General features: G+C 37.5%; 1 protein-coding gene across 1 annotated transcript in view; it reads left to right on the top strand.

Moving 5' to 3' along the window:
- Positions 1-22228, top strand: part of FMN2 (formin 2) — a gene marked incomplete at both ends in the record, with an annotated part of 160041 nt that overhangs the window by 44181 nt on the left and 93632 nt on the right. The window contains 3 exons of the mRNA XM_080615867.1: positions 7643-7675; positions 10843-12665; positions 13738-13882. Of these exons, the coding sequence (XP_080471993.1) occupies positions 7643-7675; positions 10843-12665; positions 13738-13882 (2001 nt within the window). The remainder of the gene's footprint in view (positions 1-7642; positions 7676-10842; positions 12666-13737; positions 13883-22228) is intronic.

The following is a 22228-nucleotide window of genomic DNA, read 5'->3' as shown; positions in this document are numbered from 1 at the left end:
TAAGTATTTTTGAATGGGCTGTGCAAGGCACTTGCAAACCGTTACGGCGGGGGGCCGGGGGACGCGGGGGAGGAAGAAGGGGTGTGATCCTGCAGATACCCTACAGTGAGAATATGAATTAATTATTTTCTTTTAATAAATCAGAAAGTGGTGTCCTTCTGGTGGTTAATAAAAGTATGCACACTTACTCTGTTTAATCTGACCAAGGAGAGTAATTGGAGCATCTCTGAGAGACAGTAAAATGTAAATCAATGATAACAAAAAAAAAAATAAAAAATAAATAAAGCAAAAATCTTGAAACATTAGATGTTTAGATAGTTCTGTTCTGTCACTGTTTTTTGATTGTGTTTTTTTGTTTGTTTGTTTGGTTTGGTTTTTGTTTTTGTAAATAGTGAAAGGAACACATTTGATTTAATCTGTAAATAGCTGTAAAACTTCTGAATGGCTGTAGTGATAATTTAAAAGTTTTACTGCTGAATTACTATCATTTAAATAGGATCGATTTTTTTGTTGGATACAAAATTCATTTCTTCAGCCATAAGCCTGAATCTTTTCCATTTAGTCCTGATGAGAGAGAGATTAATAAAAGGAAAAAAAAAAAAGAGGGGGGCAAAACTGCATCAGACATAATTTTGATTGATTAATTGACATGGAGTATAAATCATAGGCTCCATATTTAAATAAAAATCAAAAAAGGAGTATAGCATGTCAAGCCTGTGTGGTAGAAAAATAAAAGCAGTTAATTCTCAGAACAAATGTTAGTATTTTGTATTATATTCAGACTTCACAATACTTGGATTGACTTCCGTTATTTTGCTTGAAGGCAGTATTTGCTTCTTTAAAAGGAACAATATGTTGGTATAATTTTCTTTGGAGTGACAATAGCACATTCTTGCACTCTTCCTCCTGGCCATTGTGAGACTAAAATTTATTTTGTTCTGACCTGTGTTCTTGATGTTCATGTCAAGATGAAGTTTAACTTACATGTTCATTTCAATTTGAAATGCTCTTTATTGTGTTCTTCCACTTTGATATGCGGCATGATACCACAATCATAGCTCTGGAATAACATAAAAATCATAGCATAATTTAGGGCTGAATAGACATCAGGAGGTCATGCTGTCCAGTCCCTTCTGTACCAGCACCCTTCTCCAAGCAAAGCTAGCTCGGATGTTTGGCTTGTTTTCTCAGGACTTTCCTCACCTCTGAGGATGGGTATGTGGTAATACTAATACTAATTTTTGCTTTGCCTAGTTAGTGGTAAAATGATAAGCCTTGCTATGTTTCTGATGTGTTGTTTTAATAACAGCTTAGATAAAAATGCATGCTCTGAAGCACATATATTTCCCACGAGTTACCTGTAAGTCAAATACTGTGTGTTTTCAAGCAGTGGTTAAAATTCTCAAGCATCTACTGGTTGGGTTCAAGTGATTTACCTAGTTTCACTACTTCTATATCACTAAATTTTATGAGAATATGGCAGAGCATAATAAAATTTTTGCATCTTGTAATTATAATGGACATTCTGCATTCTTCCATTTTAAACATGCTTTTAACTTGGACAAAATCAGACAGATTTTTTGTCATTTTAGGTACTACAAGTAGCACCAACTTCCAGGTTCAGGCAATAATAATTCTGTTATGTCTGAACAATATGTTTGTAAATTCTATGCAATGGAAGCTAACTTAGGATTTACAGTCTTCCCTTTCTTCTTTCTTTGATGGGAAAGCAAGGAGAAATGAGAGTAAAACTGATGAATTTATTTATTTTAACCTGAATTACCTTCTGGTGGTACTTAAGATCTTGGCTATACTGTAAGAGACTTTCTCCTTTTTTCTCAGAAGATGAATTATTCTATGGGATAGGTCTTGGATAGGAAGAATTGCTTCTTTTCTGTCTGTATGTGTATGATTCTGAGTGTTAGTATGTTTCTTGTCTTGCCTTTTACAGCAAGCTTCTTGTAAAACCCTAGTAGGGCACTGTCATTTCTCTGAGGGAGCAGTAAATGCACAATAGGCATACATTTATTGAAAATACAGTTTCAAATTGTTTTCCATTTTCTCCTCTGACTCCTCATTCTTTTTACTTGTGAAAATAGGCAAATTGAGATAGCTTTCATTCCATCTATGCATTCCTGGTCAGAGCAAAATTTTTAACAGATCTGTATTTATTAATTGTTAAAATACGGTTGATTTTTCTTAAATTCTCTTTCTAAAATTGACATTGTATTTCAGATGAAAATCTATAAATTCCTCTTCTTCCAGAATGTGGTTTAAATTGGAAGTTTGATTATTTACATATGTAATTCCTCTCCCCTTTTGGAGACAAGTGAAAACAAAGAGGTTTTGTGTACTCAGTGGTACCATACTGTATTTGGATTACATGAAGTATTTTAGGTACTAAAGTATTTACCTACCTTCCAAACTTTTTAGAAGAACTCCATAGAAATTGAATTGAACAGATGGAGAAATTATGTTAAATACAAGAGAGCAGCATGAAAAAGTGTGTATATAAGTTTGTGTGCATGTGTGTGCATATGTGTATGTATACAAACATACGCATACAGATGCACATTCCATAAATGTCTTCAAAGAATATCTGGTCACTGAAATAAAACTTCTTCCTGTGGCATTCCTAGCAGAGCAAACTGATCTCAATTGCCAAGTTGGGTTAGCCTATTTGAGAGAAAATTCCAGTCAAAAGTGAACCAAGTTGTAAAGATTAAATAATTTTATTTCTCTCAGCATTAAAGATCAGGTGCTACCTTACGGTGGTGTAGATTTTGAGAATTTCTACAGGACCTTGTGTGTAGAAGAGATAAGAAATGTTTTTCTAAGTAAAAAATGGATATTTCTTTGACTTAAAAATATCAAAAATTATTTAAAAAGAAAACCCACACAAATCCGAACAAGCCAAAATAAAGAAAAAACACAACCATAAACGTAGAATTGTAGAATGGGGTTGGAAAGGACCTTAAGATCATCTAGTTCCAACCCCCCTGCCATGGGCAGGGACACCTCACACTAAACCATGTCATCTAAGATGCTGTCCAGCCTGGCCTTGAACACCACCGGGGATGGAACATTCACAGCTTCCCTGGGCAACCCATTCCAGTGCCTCACCACCCTCACAGTAAAGAATTTCTTCCTTATATCCAATCTAAACTTCCCCTGTTTAAGTTTTAACCCGTTACCCCTTGTCCTGTCACTACAGTCCCTAATGAAGAGTCTATCCCCAGCATCCCTATAGCCCCCCTTTAGATACTGGAAGGCTGCTATGAGGTCTCCATGCAGCCTTCTCTTCTCCAGGCTGAACAGCCCCAACTTTCTCAGCCTATCATGATACGGGAGGTGCTCCAGCCCCCTGATCATCCTCATGGTCTTCCTCTGCACTTGTTCCAACAGTTCCATTGGCATACCTGAAAGAGAACCTAAAAGTAAAGCTGAGAAGAATTTCTACTCTTTGGATACAAAACAGTCTATCTGGTTTAACTTCTACTTAAAGTCAGATCAAAAGGCAGGTTTTATTATGCTGTCCATTTTACGTCAGTATGAATAAAACCATTTATTTTCTATATTTTTAAGTACGTTTTTCTTCTTATTTGTTCCTTACAGAATAAGAACAAAACTACTGACAAAAATTAGCTTTCATATTCCTGAATATTTAATTACTTTGTTTTCAAAATTAAACTTGTTCTGAAGAGACAAATGATTTCTTTCTACTGTCCATGATACCAAAAAAATTTACTTAACCTTTGAAAACATAAAACTCATCTTTGATGATTTGATTGTGATTGGTTTTATTCAATGTTCTCTCATGCAAAATGATACAGTTTTGCTTTTAATATAGCCTTCACACCTTTAAAGAATTTGAGAAGCTGACTGACCTCCAGCCCTTTGCTTTCAGCATATTCATGGATATATTTGTGAAGTCTCTGATTCCATTTCTCTAAACGTTTTCTGTTGTGAGTAGCAGGCTCATGTTTCAGGGCAGTGAAGACTATTCATCCCTTTCCACAAAGATTTATTCTTACTGTGGATATTTTTTTGCTGCTTATTCCCTGCTGGAAGCCTGAAATAAAAGCAACATGTGAACCTCCCATTTTGTGGTCTGGCTGAACTCCTGGATAAAAAGGGCAAGTACTGTGTAGAAACATCATAGCCTGGACAGTTGCTTATCAGGATGTGTCAAAGTTCACCTGGAAACTCATTAGTTTTTTTTGTTCTCCAGTACTGGAGATTAAAAGCATTACACGTCCTTCAAATTTAGATTATTAATGTTGACATTTTGGATAGTAGAATTCTTACTATTATTTGTAGCATAAAAATTAGTATAGTTTCTGTATATAAAGAACACAAATAATAATAATAGAATGAGACAGTTTACATGAGACTCATTCCCGGGATGCTGGTGAATCTCAAGTTGAATCAAAAATCAAGAAAAAGCCTGGTATGAAAAACTTCAGCTCCTTTCTCTCCAATATGCAAATATAGTGATGTTCAGGATATACCAGATTTTATTTTGTGTTTTAACAGAATGAGAATGGTGGTTGCCTTGGCCTGGATACACAGGAAAAATACCCAAACCATTTAGATTTACTTAGTTAAAATATTTCAGGACAAAGGCAGATGATACAAGAAAGAAGGTGATTCATGACGTGATAGTCATTTCAATTATCAGTCTAATACTGAGCAGAAAATCTAGAACAGTTTTTACCCCAATTTAAGGAGATCTGTGACTCTTAAGGTACCTATTGCCCTTTGGATTGCTGGTGTAGGTGGCTAGGTTTTATTATCTTTTTATCTGCTGTAAGACCTCAATGCAGCTAATTTTAGTCCAGCAGCATTTGCAATCCACAGCAGAACACCCAAAAAAGACATCAAAAATAAGCAAGGTAAGGTTATATTAAATAAAGGTCAACCTCTGTCTTTTTTATTTTTATGTCCATTCTCATTTACTTACTTGTTTTACACTGCATGAATGATAGAACAGTTAAACCACCTTGTGGGCTAAATGGAGTTATGTGATGGGGTAAGCCTTTTTTGAAGTCTTTATTGTCTAATGCTGTACTGCTTCATGCTTCTCTAATAAGGTTATTTCTTTTATGCTAGGCGAGAAATCTTCAAAACTGTGGGGGGGGGGGGGAGAGGAGGCAGTTGGGTTTTTTTGGCTGGTTGTATTTATTTTTTTTTAAATAAAGCAGGTCTAAAATTTTCTGGCTGAAAAATGCTACTTGTGCAAGCTAAAAGTAATATTATGTAAGACTACATGCAATTATACTTGACTGTTGTGTAGCTTCTAGGGTGGTCAGTGGTTCTTTGAGAGTTTATTTTATCTTGTCTTGTTTGCAGTCTACGAAATTCTTTTGAGCTCCCTATTGTAGCAGAACTTGGGGATAACCTAAGGTTATGTTTCAGCTCAGTTAAGAGTCTTGCATCTCAGAGAGAAAACTTTCAATCTTTGATGTATCTCAGGTTGGTTTTTAATTTTTATTTTTTACTAAAATGGGAGCTATAAAGAACTGGGATCTTATCCTTTGAAACGCTCTTAGCTCAGAGATAAAGTATTCAAAGTGTTTAGAGCAGAAGTTTCAAGAAACTCAATCTGCTTTCTTCTGACTTCCAGTTTTACAAGCTGGCATTTGTAATGCATGCAGCTTGCTTCAAAGGTCCATGTTCCCTGCTTATCCTATGTTTGTTTATTTGAATTTTCTGGATTGCAATGATTATTGATTTCTGCAGTTAAGTTGGGCTTTTTCTGCTGTTGGTTTTGGTTTGTTTGTTTGTTTTGTCAGCTACGATATGCTATGGCAAAACCTCTTGGTGATTAGACTTGTCCTAGATCTTCAGTTTAGGAAGAGCTATATAGTCCCAATGCCAACCCAGTGCAGGCTGGTGTAATCCATCTGTTGTAGTATGTCACTGAGTGAGAGATTAGCTTGCATCCACCAAAATTAAGTCGATCACTTCAGGCAGAGCAGTGGACTATGCTGTTTCTATTTCAGGGCTTGTTTGTTTAGTGCTATCCTGGGGAGCTTTGCATCGTTTCCTTGTGATTGCAGGAAGAAACATGGACTGTTGTGAAAACCTATATCCTTTGTCCCTATACATGCACCTGCAGTATAATAAAAGCTTCGATCTCATAATTTGAGGAAAAAAAAACAGTATCCAATGCTAGTTCTACTTCTCAAGCAGCTCTTCCTGGTACTATTGGCAAGCTTGTTTTGACTCGGCTTCTGCTGCTGTAAAACTAAAATGCTGCAATAGTCTTTGAGGATTAAGTGAAATGTGAGAATTAATTAGATGGATGCTATTTTGTTTGAATGCAAACCGAGTGTCCATCACTACATTTGAGAATTGCTGTAGCACTAAAAATACCTATTAAAAAGTTGTCTCTCCTGTTTTTAAGGCTGTTAAATGAGACAGCTTTAGAGAGAGAAACTTGAATAGAGATCACATTTCTCTGACTGAATTAAATTCTTACTGTGGCTCTATTTTGTGCCATTCAGTGAACATGCTCATTAGAAAGTGTTTCACTTTGAGAAGAAGAGAGGCATTTATTAACAGAGCAGTTGGAAAGACCATCCTTCCAAGTAACTAGACTCTGCTAGTACCACCAGGTGTTGACTTACTAGAAGACCTGAGGGATCTTAAATTTGCCATCTTAATCAGGTTTAATTGTATGCTTCTATTCCTTGTGTGTGCTTGCAGTCAGGTAGTAGCATAGATTATGATTCATGACTGCTGATGCAGACACACTAAAAGGTTAAGTTTTTTAAAACCTAGCATCTAAATACAAATTCCATCCAGAGAGGAAGCTTCATGACACTGACAACTTGCTGAAACCGACCAAAATGCAGATGCATTGTGTTGGCTTGTAGTAGTATAAAGCATGAATTTCTAAAACTAAATTGTAATATGTCTTTATTTTTCAAGTGTTCCAAAATTACCAGTAAGAGCTGTCATTCTTTTTGTTTTCAGAAAAGACTCATTATAGCTGTTCGTAAAGAACAGAATAGCAGATACGAATTGAGATGGATGCAGATAAATATATAATATAGACACATATGTGTATGTATATGCATACAGACTAGGGATAACTTTTACAGATGTGTAGGGTTTTTTTACATGGAAATTTTCTTATAGAAGAGTCTGTAGGTTTCAGTCACTCATTGAGAAACTAGGATGTCAGACTTGGTAGAGAAGGTAGATGCAATCTGAGTTTTTACATGTTTGAGGATCCTGGGCGTGTTCTATCTATACAGATAAGCTTTATGCTGGACATCTGATGTGTTCATGTGGAAAGTAGGACAAGATTGGAATGAATTGGATGTAGCTTAGAGGCTTTTGGTATGTGTGCAAATCCAAGTGTACAACCTTTACCCTTCAAAGCAAGTGTTCTCAGATCGGTTGGATACTGTACACATACAAGCCTATCAGTGCAACACAGGCCAGCAGTCCCAGATTAAGCATCCAGCTCACTGCATGAAGAACATGTAAAACCTGTCTGAGAAATACTGGGCACTGTTCTATAGCCACACACATCTGGATTTTTTTTTTTTTTCCCTACTCACATCTTTCACACTCAAGTCACCTGGATAAAGCAAGGCTTAAGCTTCCACCTTTCTTTCTTTCTTTACAGAAAGAAGACTGTTCCACAGTACCTGGGTCCTGGGTAAGAACTCTAGGCAAGACAGAGTTCCCTCATATCTCTTTTAAACCCTGTAGGTTTCTGCTGTGGAATTGTCCTCTGGATTAAAAATGAACCTTCTTTTCATCATGTCAACTTTTTTTAATCTGAGTCTTCTGGTTCTTATCAACAGCTTTTGACTGTCTTTTATATGTATGAGAAACTAAGTCTTCCCATGCTTATTCTTCGAAGAAAACTGTCTAATTTTCATTTTGGTTTGGACTTATATGTTTTAGATTCGCTTCCATGTTGAGGAGAGTGGAAATGTGCTGTATCTTACGTTTGTTTGATACAGCCCTTTCTGATCGAAAGGAACACTTTAAATTTCTTGCTAGGGTAAAGGCAGAAATCTAATTAAACTAGTCTGAGGACATCCTGAAAGTCAGAATAAAAAGTATCTAAAATAATTACTGAAGCACAAAAATACAGAGGGGCTTTGGCTTGATTTTGGTTTATTTTTAAAATTAATTTTAAGTATGTAATTTCCTCTGGATAAACATCCCTGCATTCACATCAAGTCTTATTTGTTCTTAATATGCTGTTCCTGTAAAAACCTGGATATACTTGTAATATATATATATAGGTAACAATAACAAGTCATCAGGTTGTTTGAAAGCCATGTCTCAAGGACAGCAGAAAAATTGTTTCTTAGAGCATGGGGTAAAAAGTCTCTTTTAATTCAATCAAGACATCTTTTTTCCTTGTCTGAAGTGTTTAATTATCTTACTTGATCGCCCGTTCTTCTAAACTTTAAAAAATGCAACTTCTTTTGAAAGAAATTTTATGATCTTCAGGGTAAATTATTTTGTAAAACAGTAAATACTGGGGTTTTCCTGTAGTTCAGGTAGAAATTCAGGGCTAAAGGATTAACTTTTTCTCATGAACAGTTGAATCCAGTCACCTGAGTAGATGAATTTTTAAACAGTGAAATGTGCCATCATTAAAACAAATCTCTTCAGTATCATTTAATATTGTATCTAATCCTGTTGGATTCAGTTTGTTTGTGGCAGGAATTAATCTTTCCAGTCAGATACAACTGGTAACCTGTATCTGTCATAAAACCCTTGGCAGAGTGTTTTTATAGTGGGAGCTTAGGAAAGTTAAGTCTGGAGAAACTGGATTTGTTCTCAAATAACTGAAGACTGGTGTGTGACCTTAATAACCCTCTGAACACATTTCCTTTGATAATGTTGCCTTTTGAAAAACTGATAGGCCTTATTGTATTTGCAGGTGACTGGTAAGGGGATAAGAGCAAATGAAACAGGGATAATGGACAATAGAATATGCTTTCTTCTTTATAATTAAGTTCTTCAACAGAACTGTTGCCGCTAGAAAGTGTTGAGGTATTAGAGGAAAATGAGTGGACTGAAGCACCATGAGTAGCCTGTAATGCATATGTCTTTTTCAGCCCTTTTTCTTCATTATAATACTGTTTGTTAAAATATGTCTGCTGTGTTCATTCCTTCACTGTTCCTTGAAAAACACTTTTTCTTCAAAGTTTGGTAGGGAGACCTAGTTGTATTCCATAACTTTTGGTTCAAATTGCTGTTCCAGAATGTTCAAACAATGTAGGGGTTTGTAAGTTTTTATAAAGGTGAGAAAGCTAATAATATTTGGTTTAAATGTAGTAGCTGCTGGTTTACTTCTGGGATTGCTTTAAGACAGCTGGGAAACTCTTAAGATAAAGACAAAATTGAAATTTTATGTTTGAAAACCAATTCTATGAAGAAACAATTTTTAAAGTATTAATGCATCTATTTCATTAATAGTCCTCAGCTGGAAGTTATATCTTCATTTTCCAGAAAGAAAAATTACTTTTAAATGTTTCATGTGTCAAAAAGATGAGATGAAAAACATCATCTTCCAGAAACAAATCAAGGCAATTAGTATATCAGGTATTGTATGTTTATTTGTAGGCTTCTTTACAAGACCTGTAAAATCTGAATATTTGAAAGATTTCCAATGAAGTAAGCCTACAGTCTCATCCATAAAGCTTGTGAATTTACGAAAGAGAACAAAAAGGCACTAAATTGTTTTGCTGTAACTTGGGAAACATATTGCACGACAAAATCAATCTAAACTCTTGAAGTGCTGACCAATATTTCAAATCTAAAGAAAGGAAGGAAAAAAAAAAAAAACCAAACTAAAAAGTAAATGCATGCAGCTAGAAAATAATTTCTTTATTACAAGATTTTTGTATTGTAAAATCACATCTGGTCTTATCTCCTGTTCTCCTGGACTAGGTTGGTTTTTTGGGGTATCTTTTGATAAAAGTACAAGGCCATTAAATTTAGTATAAATTTAGTATAGTTTGTAACTGATATTTCTTTAAAAAACATGGAAATTACTGCACCATTTAAGCTTAATGGCTCCTCTACTCAGTCTACTGCAGGCAGGATCAGATGCTTCAGAGAAAGATATAAAATTGTGGAAACTGTCAAATACGGAATAACCATTCCAGACAGGAAGCTTTTCTAACATTACTCACAGTCTGTCACTTGGCAGAGGAGTTTCAAATCTTGGGTGGGAGGAAAGTTCTCCCTCAGTTTTGTCTTGCTTTTCCTTTTCAAGTGTGGTGGCTGGTGAAAAGCATTGCTTTGTTCTGAGATTAGCTGTTTTTTTGAGAAGTGAACATTTGTTATGTTCTGCATTCTTAATCTGAATTGCGTCATTAAGGTGCATATTGAAACCCAGCAGTTAGTAGTGGTTGAGTCTCTTAATGCACAGTGCATCCTTTTGAAGAAACATATTCTCAGTTAAGAGAATTAGAGCAGTGCAGTGCCCTTCCCTCCTCCATGTCTGCATATCCATGTGTACAGAAATGCTTGCAATACTTGTGCTCAGTGGTTGGTTGGTTTTCTTGGCCAGAGTATGTGGGGGAGGGGTTGCTGCTGTTTTTTTGTTTTGCCAAATATAATTAGAGTCTAAATCATGCTCATAGTGACTAAGGTAGCTTCATATTGAAGCTCATCGTTTTTCTAAGCTATCTTCTTCCTCTGTAAGATGCAGCTAGCCAAAATGATACCTCTGTCTTGTCATAACTGGGTTATTTCTGAACCTCTGGAATAGCAATATTCTTGATCTAAGTTTAAAATTTTTGTATAGTGATGAATGTTACCTGATTTATGCTTCTTATTTATTTTCTTTCAAAGGATGATTTTGACGTGAAATCTGAGGAGCGTGCCAGTGTTATCCAGCAACTTGAGCAAACTATTGAGGATCTGAGGACCAAAATTGCAGAACTAGAGAAACAGTTCCCTGCTGCAGAGGTACAGACTGCTGGGAGGGAGCATGAAAAGGAGCACACACGTACAGTCTGCAGGGAACTCAGCAGTGTGAGTCTTCAAACAAATGAAGAGGTCTTACCCAGGACTGTGTCACAAGCAAGATCTGTACAGACGTCACCAACGGAGGGTTATTTAACACACACAATGCCTTCAGCCAATGCACTGCCACAGCCACCCCCACCACCACACTTAGAAGGGGGCAGAAGTGAAGGGCCAACTCAGAAACTGACAGCTCTAGAACTACAGCCTACATTTTGCTCTGAAATCTCCTTAATTCTGTCACCGAAGCTAATCTCAGTGCCACTGGATGCAAGCCAATCAGTACAGAGTACGCCACAGTCACCTCTTCCAGGACCCAAAGTTAATTTGTCCCTTGAATTTAAAGGAGAGACTGAAATGCCAGCTTCCCATCAGCCTCTAAGTACTGTAGATGTGACTTGTAGTGAACATCCCCCTTCTTTGCCCCTGGAGCCCACATGTAGCATTCCCCCATCGCTGCCAGCACCTGAACCAGCTGTAACCCTGTCTGGAGCACATGGCCCTTCTCTTGCCACTTCCATGTCCATGGCAGGAGTACCACCCCCACCACCCCTGCCAGGCTCAGGACTCCTTCCTGCTGGCTCAGCGGTGCCACACCTGGACCACTCTCTGCCAGGCATGATGATGCCACCACCCCAGCCTCCTCCTCCACCTTTGCCAAGTGGGGAGATACCAATGTTGTCTCCAGCCCCTCCTCTCCCATGTGCTGGAGTCCCACCACCACCTCCACCACCACCTTTGCCAAGAGTCTCACCCCCTCTGCCTGGTTGGGGTATCCCACCTCCCCCTCCACCACCACCACCTCTACCTGGGGCTGGTGTCCCTCCACCACCTCCTCCTCTGCCTGGCCTGGGAATGACATCCCCACCCCAAGCGCCACCTCTGCCTGGAGTAGGACTGCCACCACCTCCCCCACCTCTGCCTGGAGGGGGCGTCCCAGCCCCTCCTCCTCCACCACCTCTGCCTGGCGCAGATGTCCCTCCTCCACCTCCTCCACCACCTCTGCCTGGTGCTGGTGTCCCTCCTCCACCTCCTCCACCACCTCTGCCTGGTGCTGGTGTCCCTCCTCCACCTCCTCCACCACCTCTGCCTGGTGCTGGTGTCCCTCCTCCACCTCCTCCACCACCTCTGCCTGGTGCTGGTGTCCCTCCTCCACCTCCTCCACCACCTTTGCCTGGTGCTGGTGTCCCTCCTCCACCACCTCTGCCTGGTGCTGGTGTCCCTCCTCCACCTCCTCCGCCTGGTGCTGGTGTCCCTCCTCCACCTCCTCCACCACCTTTGCCTGGTGCTGGTGTCCCTCCTCCACCACCTTTGCCTGGTGCTGGTGTCCCTCCTCCACCACCTTTGCCTGGTGCTGGTGTCCCTCCTCCACCACCTTTGCCTGGTGCTGGTGTTCCTCCACCACCCCCTCCTTTGCCTGGGTTGGGGATGCCACCTCCAGCCCCACCACCTTTAGCTGGAGGAGCACCAGTCCAGGGCAGCACCTACCCAGCAGTCCCACAAGGCTGTGGATTTCTTCCTCCTCTGTTACCATCTGGTTTATTTGCAATGGGAATGAATCAGGAGAAAGGGAGCAGGAAACATGTGATAGAGCCTTCTCGGCCAATGAAGCCTCTTTATTGGACAAGAATTCAGCTACACAATAAAAGGTAAGTCACAGAGTTGTGTAGGGAGTGATGTTTTAAATTTATGGCTGTTCTGGTGGTGTTGTATGTTGCAAGCAGGTCTTTATTTATTGCTAAGCAGGTCTTTATTTATTGCTAGGCAGGTCTTTAAGAGAACCTCAGTGCACATAGGATTTTATCTGTAGTTGGATATGAGAGTGGGATGCCTGTTTTCTTTACAATTCTGAGTAATATTATCTGTACATGAAAGCTCTTTGAGGGTAGTGTTCTCAGCTGCCCTTTGGGGTTACATACTATGCACTGATCAGAGACCCAGGGGTGAATGTGTACCATTAAGTGTTCCATGAGATGTTTTTTAAAAGTGTCATATTTGTGTTTCCCCTGAAATTTCAAGATATTGTTGGTCTCTCTCTGGAGCAGCTTGCAAGTTTTGTAGCCTCTTCCCTCTAGATGAATGTATGCTGAATGCAGTTTGTCCTCTTTCCTTTCTCCAGTGACCTAAATATATTTTATTTTTATTTTTTTTCCCTCTCATCTTGTACACTCAACAGACAGCTTCAAATGGCAATTTATATTCATAGCAGCATAAAGCTATTCTGATAACCCTTACTTTGATATACTTGATTTTGGTTGTTGATGCTTTTTGTGTGTAAAATATCATTCTTGATCATGAAAAGATTTCCTTCTTAATCTTTTCTTTATGTCTCTGAGTACTGATTGTAAAACCATTCTGCTGTTCTCTATATGTTGAATTTCTCTTGCTTTTCAAGTTCTTGCCACTGTCACACAGGTGGCCTGCAGATACCTATTTCTGCTTCTTTGTGTACATGTCTATGTTTCATAGCCTGTATACGGCCTATTTATATTCCTAAGTATGTAAAATAGGTGAATATAAATGACCCTGACCACTGTCATGTGTGAATAAAGCAGCAATGAAAGAAGTACGGGGGAGAATCAACAATTATCTTCTCAAAATGCTGCTAGTGGAAGTTAGGCAGCAACTTTTATATTGCTGCTATTTTATTTTCTTCATTCCTCCATTTATGACCTTATTTAGTTTGACATTGCCCTACATAGGTCTTTTGCTTAACTTTAGAGATTCTAGTGCTTCACTTGTGTGGGAAAAAATTGAAGAACCTTCCATAGATTATCATGAGTTTGAAGAACTGTTTTCTAAAACAGCTGTTAAAGAGAGGAAGAAACCCATTTCGGACACCATTACAAAAACGAAGACTAAACAAGTAAGTACTCATTTAATTTCAGATTTTTTCTAGGCTGGTTTTTACATAAGGACAGATTTTTGCAAGCAGCTGAGATGAATTTTTCTTAGTGTGAAATTCTAAACATATATATATATACATACACACACACTATGTAGAAATGTAAGAAAAGGAGAGGAATGTAGGGTGGGTTTCAAAGCCACATGTGTTAAAGACTGAAGTTTTTCTTATAAATTACTTTTAAGTATAGATTATCTTACGACCATCTTTGCTTTATTTATCCACTTTAAAATTAATAAAAATAGAACTAAAATAGATGCATGTCACACTTTGAAATTGACTGTGCATGTGTGATGAGTAGTATGTAAATTATTCTGATTAATTTATAGAGTGGTGTATGAATTACCAAGAATATGAATGACTTCAGAGAAAAAAAATATATGCTTAAGAGTCTAAGTCCTAATGTTATACCAGTTGTAACAGTTCTGTTTGTATTGTGTTTATATATGTATATATATAATGAATATGAAATTTATGCATACAATAAATGACAAGCATCCATCATTAACCAAACTGCTTTTTTTTTTTTTTTGAAATTGAATGGTGTACAATAAAATAAAAATAGGAAGCATATTTTGAATGTAGAAGTTTAACCCCTGGGGTAAGAGAATTGAACCTGCATGTTTACATGATTAGAGAGCTGTAATGTTCTTTCTTTGTGTGAAAATTGAACTGTGGTGTTGTGATAAGTAATTTGCAATTAAACTTTCAGGCTATGGAGGAAAATGTTCATATGTAGAACCCCAAACAGCAGTTAAAGTTGTTGTTTCATCTCATCTTCACATCCCTATACTTAGTTCAAGGCTAGGTTCTTCTCTGCATCATCTTTTAACATACAGGTTAATGCTATACAAGCGGGTTTTTTTCTACATTGGATATACAGTGGGACTTCAAGCCTCCATGCAGAAGATGTTATGTTTTAATACGACCTCTCCATCTAGTAGTTCTGGAGATCTTGCCCTCAGACATAATTTGATTCAGTAATATAAACATGCAGGTGCTCTCTATTGTGCTGGCTGCGTGTTGCATGTAACAGAACTGGTAGTAAAGTTAGGATGATTATCTTAAGGTGTTGGATAAAACCTTTATTGGACTGAATGGGAAGGACAGTGCAGCCACTTGTGTGGCTGTTCATCACATACATGTGTGCTGTGCTAGGCTGTACTTACTGGGATAGGAGAGAAGATAACAGTGCTGCTCCTACCTTGCTGTCCTGTAATAAATCTTCAAAGTGCAAGACCTGTGCTCTTCTAGAAAAAGCCCCTTTTAATGGCTATCCTAACTAAATAAGTGTGATAGTTCTTTAAGTAAAAAAAAGGACTGCAAAGGTATAGCCGATGCTTTGCCTATGAACTGTTGATCCCCTCGCATTTCATAAGGTTTGGTGATGCAAGTGTCTAAACAGAGTAGAAATGACAGCTGTTTAATTTTGTAACATAAACAGTGGTTAAAGACAGGCAGTGATTATGAATAAACATTAGATGTGGATTTTAATACTAAGAGTATTTATTTTTCTTGCAGTGCCAAAAATTTAGATACAGTGTCAATAAATAAAATGTAGATAAAACTAAATGAAAATTGTTGATTTTTTTTTTTTAACTTCTTTGAAAAGAACAAGTTGTTTATGTTAGAAATTTACATACAGAAGTTTAAGGCAATTTAAGCAGGTGCCATCATCTAGATCAAACGTTCCTTTGGGCCGCATAAATTGACAGAAGAGAATCCCCTGTGTATTTCCCTCTCTCTGATTAAAGGAATGAACTGCTCTCCAAAAGAGAAATTACCCAATGAAGAAGTCTGATTTGTTGAACTGTAGTATCTGGGGGGAAAAGATCCACAAAACAGATAATTGCCAACTTTCATTAGAACTGCAATTAGATATATCACATATTGCAGATGTAAAAGTTAAATGTTCACGTGTGCAAATCTAGTTTGGGCTTTTCATGATACTGACATGAGACAACTGAAGTAGAACAGCTTCACAAATATGTTCTATGTATGTTCTCTCAGCAGTTTGGAATGCAGGCTGTCATTTTTTAAATTCTCCTCATTTATGCCACGGTAAACACTCGGATAATAAAGTCCATTCATGTTTAGCAGAAGAACAGTTACTTGTGGAAAACACGGCTGCAATTCCACAAGTATGTTTTTATAGAAAGCACCAAGTGCTGTTTAAGTGGTTACTGACTTACATGGCTTCAGTGATAATAACGGGTGTTGTAAAGATCTTACAAATGGTGTTTTTGTAGTGATTTTTACAGGGATTTGTTATGCAAAGCAGATGTGTTCTGTCACCTGTTGAGCTAAGGAAGAACATTGTACAGAACAGAACAAGGACCTGCAAAGCTCACTCTGCTGCTTTCCGGAAATGCTTTAGTCTGGCAATTGGATTTCCTCCTTGCATTGATGTGCGGGTGTTCTGGGTGGCTATATTGTTTAGATAGATTGGATGTAAAATACTAGCTGCACTGGAAATAGTAGTCAGGAAAAAATGCTCAGATAACTTTCAAATGCATAAAATATTTAGTACTTTACATAAACATCTGATTTTAATAACACAATGTTTTTATTGTAACCTGAAATAAAAATGTATTTACAGAGGAGGCCATATGGCAGGGAGGGAAATTCTAGCTAATCTGAAGAAAGATTCAATAGTTTGGGGATGTTTTAGTGGGTGAAAGATGAATTATTTTAGAGTACAATGCTGTTCTGCACACAGCTATCTATGCTATATGCCACAGAACATATGCATATGTTTGCTGGTGTATATATATAGATATGCACGATGTAATTCTTTCTAAATGATGACCTATTTTTAAGTGGTAAAGTTATCTATATTATTTTGGGTTGGTTGGAGGGTAGGGGGTGTTAAGTTAACAATTGAATTAATTTCACCCTACCCAAGTATTGGTTCAAGTTGTTTTTCCCTTTGCATGATCATCTGCAAATAACTTAATACAACATAAATCAATACTGGTTTAAAAAATAATCTGTATTGCATCTAGCACTGAATGAAGGCCACATTAAAATCCATCTCAGAACTTTAAAGAAAGAGAAAAAATTAAGTGTTAATATCTGTTTGTGAATGCAGCTGATTTTATTCTTACACGCATTGGTGCTGCAGCAAAAGCTGTGATTTATTTTGCTCTGTTAATACGTATATGTCAAATTCTCAGCTGCTCTAAATGTGTGCAGGCTCAGTCAATGGGAATGCCTACTAAATCTTCAAAGAAAATCCTTTATGGGCTATGTTATAGGTGGGGCTGCCATTTCTACCTATTAAACTGGTCTGGCTTTCATTATAACTAGCTGTTGTTATAACTTTGCCAAAATTTAGGTCTTTAGGCTGCAAGTTTTGTTGGATTGGTTTCCTCTTCCCCTCCCCCCAGCATTGGGTGTCTCCTTCATTTTGCCAATGTTAATAAAAAAAACAAAGTCTGGTTTTGCTCATGTCCTTGTAGTTTCATAGATTTTAATGATGGAATTTTTTTTTTTCCAGATACATCTCTTTTTGGTTGTATAAAGGGTTTCTTAAATTTTGCCACTCTACAGGCTATATCTCAGTTCCTGTTCTTCAGGAGAGGCTTCAGGTATAATTTATAGAATCATAGAATAGTTAGGGTTGGAAAGGACCTTAAAACATCATCTAGTTCCAATCCCCCTGCCATGCTCAGGGACACCACACACTAAATTCTAATTCTGAAGATTTTTTTCCTAGCCTTGTACTAGCACATTGGAAAACAGGGGCCAAGGGGAGAGAGGCAATGGAAGATCAAGGTGAGTAACTAGGGAAGGAATGAAGAACTGAGGAGATGTGTGATAGGTGGAAAAACATAGCAAAATAGGTCTGATTTTTGTCTCACCTCTTATTCTGTCTAAAGTAATTTCTGTCAGAAACTTGTGATCCTGTGGTATTCTTGATCTGGATGTTCCTTTCAACAAATAGTGGATCTCATAAAACCTACAGAGCTTGACCCAAGTAAAGGGTAAAAGCTCACTTGTAGAGTGTCTTGTTCAGCCATGCCATGTAGTTTTTGTTATACGGCTGGATAGTATTTTTCTTAGCACCCCTCCTGTAGCTACTGCGGACTGTGTGAAATGAGCATAGTTAATAATGTTTATTTAGAAAATTAAGCTGTTACCTGAGTAAAAAATTTTTTTTATCAGTTGTTGCATCACTTATAAACTATAATTTCTGAAGCAGGAAGGAAAAGGCTGCTCTCATGATTAAGGCCACATACTCAAGAATGACAGTAAATGCAATATTAAAAATGTTACATAGCAAATACTGGCCAGTGTGTGCTGAATGAGTTCAATGGAAAGATGGTACATAGTCAGAAAATGTTTATATCATTGTCAGCATAATAAGTATACAGAAAGGGCTGAGCTGACTTGCATAGATTTTTTTCCTAACTACTGAGCAGTCATCTTAGAAGCCCCACTGATAATCTTCCAACTGTATTTTTGGAAAACAATATACACGTAGCTACAGCGAACTTTTCAAGAGTAGACCATGTGTTTATAATCTATCATGTAAACAAAATAGTAATGTTAAATATATTCTCATATGGAAAGTCCACTATTAATCTATTGACATTAAGAGTCTAATCTCCCTCTTCCACCCCAGAAAATAAATAATAGGTTACTTAAGTTTCATTTATTTTCAAAAGCCTTAGATGCAAACAAGATGTATCAGTAAAACTTTTTAGTTAATCATTTCAGCATTTTGAATTTTTAAGTTGAACAGAAAGAAGATATGGCAATAGAATATCCCTAGAAATAAAATGCCACGGAAGTATTAATTGGTAAATAAGGTAAAAGCCATATCGAGTTAACAGATAAAAGTTTATTCATGTTTATTTGAATGAACAAGGAATGACATTATTCTGAAAATGAGGGTTTATTCCCCCTGTGAACAGTGGAGACACTGTCTTAAGGAGCTTTCTCTACCCATTTTTGTTGATCTATTACCTGTGTCAGTGGCACAACTGGTTGCTGTGATTTTATGTACTGTACAGAGACACAGTTAGGGTTCTGCTGCCTCCCTTCCCCTTGGGATTTTAGAGGACTTATGCGTTTTATTTACACAAGAAAATTGTTAATAATGTCATGAAGCTATTTATGAAATGAAAATAATATCTAACGGCTTGTAAGAATAATTTTTTTATGAGCTGCTGTGTGTATGTGATCTCTGGTTTTTACCTCTCATTTTCTTCTTTATATAGCCTATTGCATGTTTTGTTATTATATTTTTTGTTTTGTAATTGTATCTATGAAGTTTTCTTTGTTGCAAGCAGAGTTTTACCTGACTGCATATATATATATCTCTCAAATATCTCTACCTGTTTAAGTTTGCCACATTGATATCCTCTCCTAATCACATGCATTTCTTTTCTTGTTTCCTTCCTGCTTTCTTTTCTTCAGATCATGTATTTGCAAGTTTAAAAACAAACATGAGCTTGGCATTCTACAATGTTGCAAACTCATTTTGTGACCTAAGAGCTCTGTGGGTTTCCTTATTTTGTTCACGTATCCTCGTTAGCACAGAAAGGTTCTGTTGATGTAACAGCCTGGTTTAGATGCTGCATCTGCTGTGTACGGATTCTGTATGGGCAAGAGAGGTTATATTTGTTTCCTAACCGGAGGAGCCATGTGGAGCATCTGACAACGGCCTTATTGTTTCTGTGTTCTCTGAAGGACCTCTGGAGGGGAAGGTCCTACTGAAAGTTTGTTCCATTAAATTGAAAAATAGGCTTTGGAGGTGGACTGCTTTTGTTCTGTGAGGCACTGATACAGGTTGGCCAGAGACGTTGTGGCTGCCCCACCCCGGCAATGTTCAAGGCCATGCTGGATGGGGCAACCTGGTCTAGTGAAAGATGTCCCTGCATGAGGGGTTGGCAGGGGGGTTGAAACTACATGATCTTTAAGGTCCCTTCCAACCCTAACTGTTCCATGACTCTGTGGTATCTAAAAAGCAGAACCCAGATCTTAAATCCCAGCAGAAAGATAGCTGCCACTCTGAGCCATGTGCAATTCTTGCTGTACTTGACACCACCAAATAGATGCGTCTTAGTTACAGCCGTCTTTTCAGGGAGGTTTGCAAGCTTGCATTTCCAGTAGGTCTACACCTTGCATATGCTTTCCATCTCTCCGTGGTGCTTCTGACTCTCTCAGTGTAATGGCTTAGAGCAATGGATATTGTAGCACTGGATGACATCAAGGGAAGAAGAAAGGAAAAAATATGGAGATAGCAACATATATTTCTTCTCCCATCTCTCTGTCCATATTAATTTTGCTAAGGAGACAAGAATCATAGAATCAGCTAGGTTGGAAAAGACCTTTAAGATCATCAAGTCCAACCATCTCCAGGACTGCCAAGACCACAACTATACCATATCACTGAGGGCCTCCCCATGTAGTTTTTGAACACTTCCAGGGGTGGTGCTTCCACCACCTTGCTGGGAAGCCTGTTCCAGTACCCGATTACCCTCTCTGTGGATAAATTTTTCCTAATATCCAATTTAAACCTCCCTGAAACAGCTTGTAGGCCATTACTTTTTAGTACAGGAGGTTTTAAATCTGATCAGGAAAACTCAGTGCTTTCAGAATTAGATGTGTGTATGGATTGAATTTGTTTCACCTAGAAATTAGGGTTTAGTACAGTGGTCATGTTGATTTAGTAAAAAATCACTGTCTAGCTTATGTGTGAACACATTTGTATTACTATCAGATCCTGAATTACAAGTTAAATAAATTTTTAATGTCAGCATGAAAATCAAGATTTTTAGATTATTTCTTTCTTTGTGGACAAGTATTGATTTTGCAGATTTTTCCTTATGGCTAGATTTTGTTATGTAGTGCTGACTTCAGTACAAATGGCAAAACCAAAAAAAGTTCTTATATTCATTTGGAGTAGGTACTACTCCAACACAAAGCAATGTCATACTTTTGACTCTAACCATATGTCCCCCTTTAAAAATAGGAACACTGAAGCTTTTACAGCATGGGGTTTTTATTGTTGATATCTCCTACTAGATATCATAGTGGGCTTGCACCTTTATTGGAGATATTTTTGGGTTTGTTTTGTTTTCTTTCTTTACCCTTTCATACCCTCCCAACTTTTTCCATGTCTTTGTCTCTGATTTGATGTGCTAACTTTGTATAAATAACTACAACTGTTAATTTCAAATGTATTTGGGTATGAAATGGATTTTGCAACAGTTTGCAAAAAATACGTCTAATTGCATACCTGATTTGGATCTGTAGCGGCAAGACTGCTCATGGCAATTGGATTTGTCACCTGCGAAAACCACCTGCTAAGTGCAATGCAAATCATGCATGAAAATTCTGGCTTTTATACAGAGTTTCTAAGGAAATTTTAGTTTTGGGGGTTTCCTTTTTTGAGAGTTGTATAGAAACTGAACTTTAGGTACCCTGGTCCTTTAGCTGATGAAAGATGGAGTAACCATAATTTTAGCACATAACAATGAGCTAAATTCCCCAAGAGGAGCTTTAGGTATGGAAAAATAAAATCCTTGTGACATATTTTTAAACTGAAGAATTTAAATTTCTGTTTTCATATCCATCCCCTACTCCAGTCCTTAAAGTCAGAATATTGTTATTTTTTATTAAGAGATCTTTTAACATTGTTGGGCATCTTCTTGAAGAGCACAATACTTATTTAACTTAGTACTGTATATCTGAATGTAAGCAATCGAAGAATTTTTTAATGTAATGTCATAAGTGAGGAATATTAACTGGGGTAGCAATCTTTTAGTAGAAGATTAGTTCTATAGTAATAGTTCTATGATATTCATTTCAAAAAATACCCAAACTGGCAGATGTGGCTGCTTGACTGCATTAATTTGTGTAACATGTCAGCAACTTGCATCTGGAAGCATGTGACAAAGAATTTTGAAACCGTGGGTATATCCATACAGATTATGAGAATATTCAGTGGGGAAAGTAACCAGTTACTTTGCAGAATGGGTTCTAGGTTTGATTAGGATAGAAGAGAGGAGATGCTCAAAATTATGCTTTATGATTGACGTTCTGTGGCGAAAGTTGACTTCGGTTAAATCATGTTCTTTCAACACAAATATGCTGGTTGAGAGCCAGGACTGGGTGTTGGTTGTGGGGGCTTGGTTTTCTTTTTCTAAGTATTAAGTAGAAGTGTTTGATCTTGTATTGTACTGAAATGACCTCACTACTTGAAGCAGTTCCTGTTTCGACTCCCACTATTGCCATTATGAACCAGAAGTAATTTTTGGGTTTACCTTTAACCACCTCCCCCCTCATTCAGTTAAT

Source organism: Psittacula echo (assembly GCF_963264785.1).
Source record: "Psittacula echo genome assembly, chromosome: 4".
NCBI classification, from domain to species: Eukaryota; Metazoa; Chordata; class Aves; order Psittaciformes; family Psittacidae; genus Psittacula; species Psittacula echo.
Note: the sequence above shows the minus strand (reverse complement) of the source record. Positions and strands in the feature narration are given on the sequence as shown.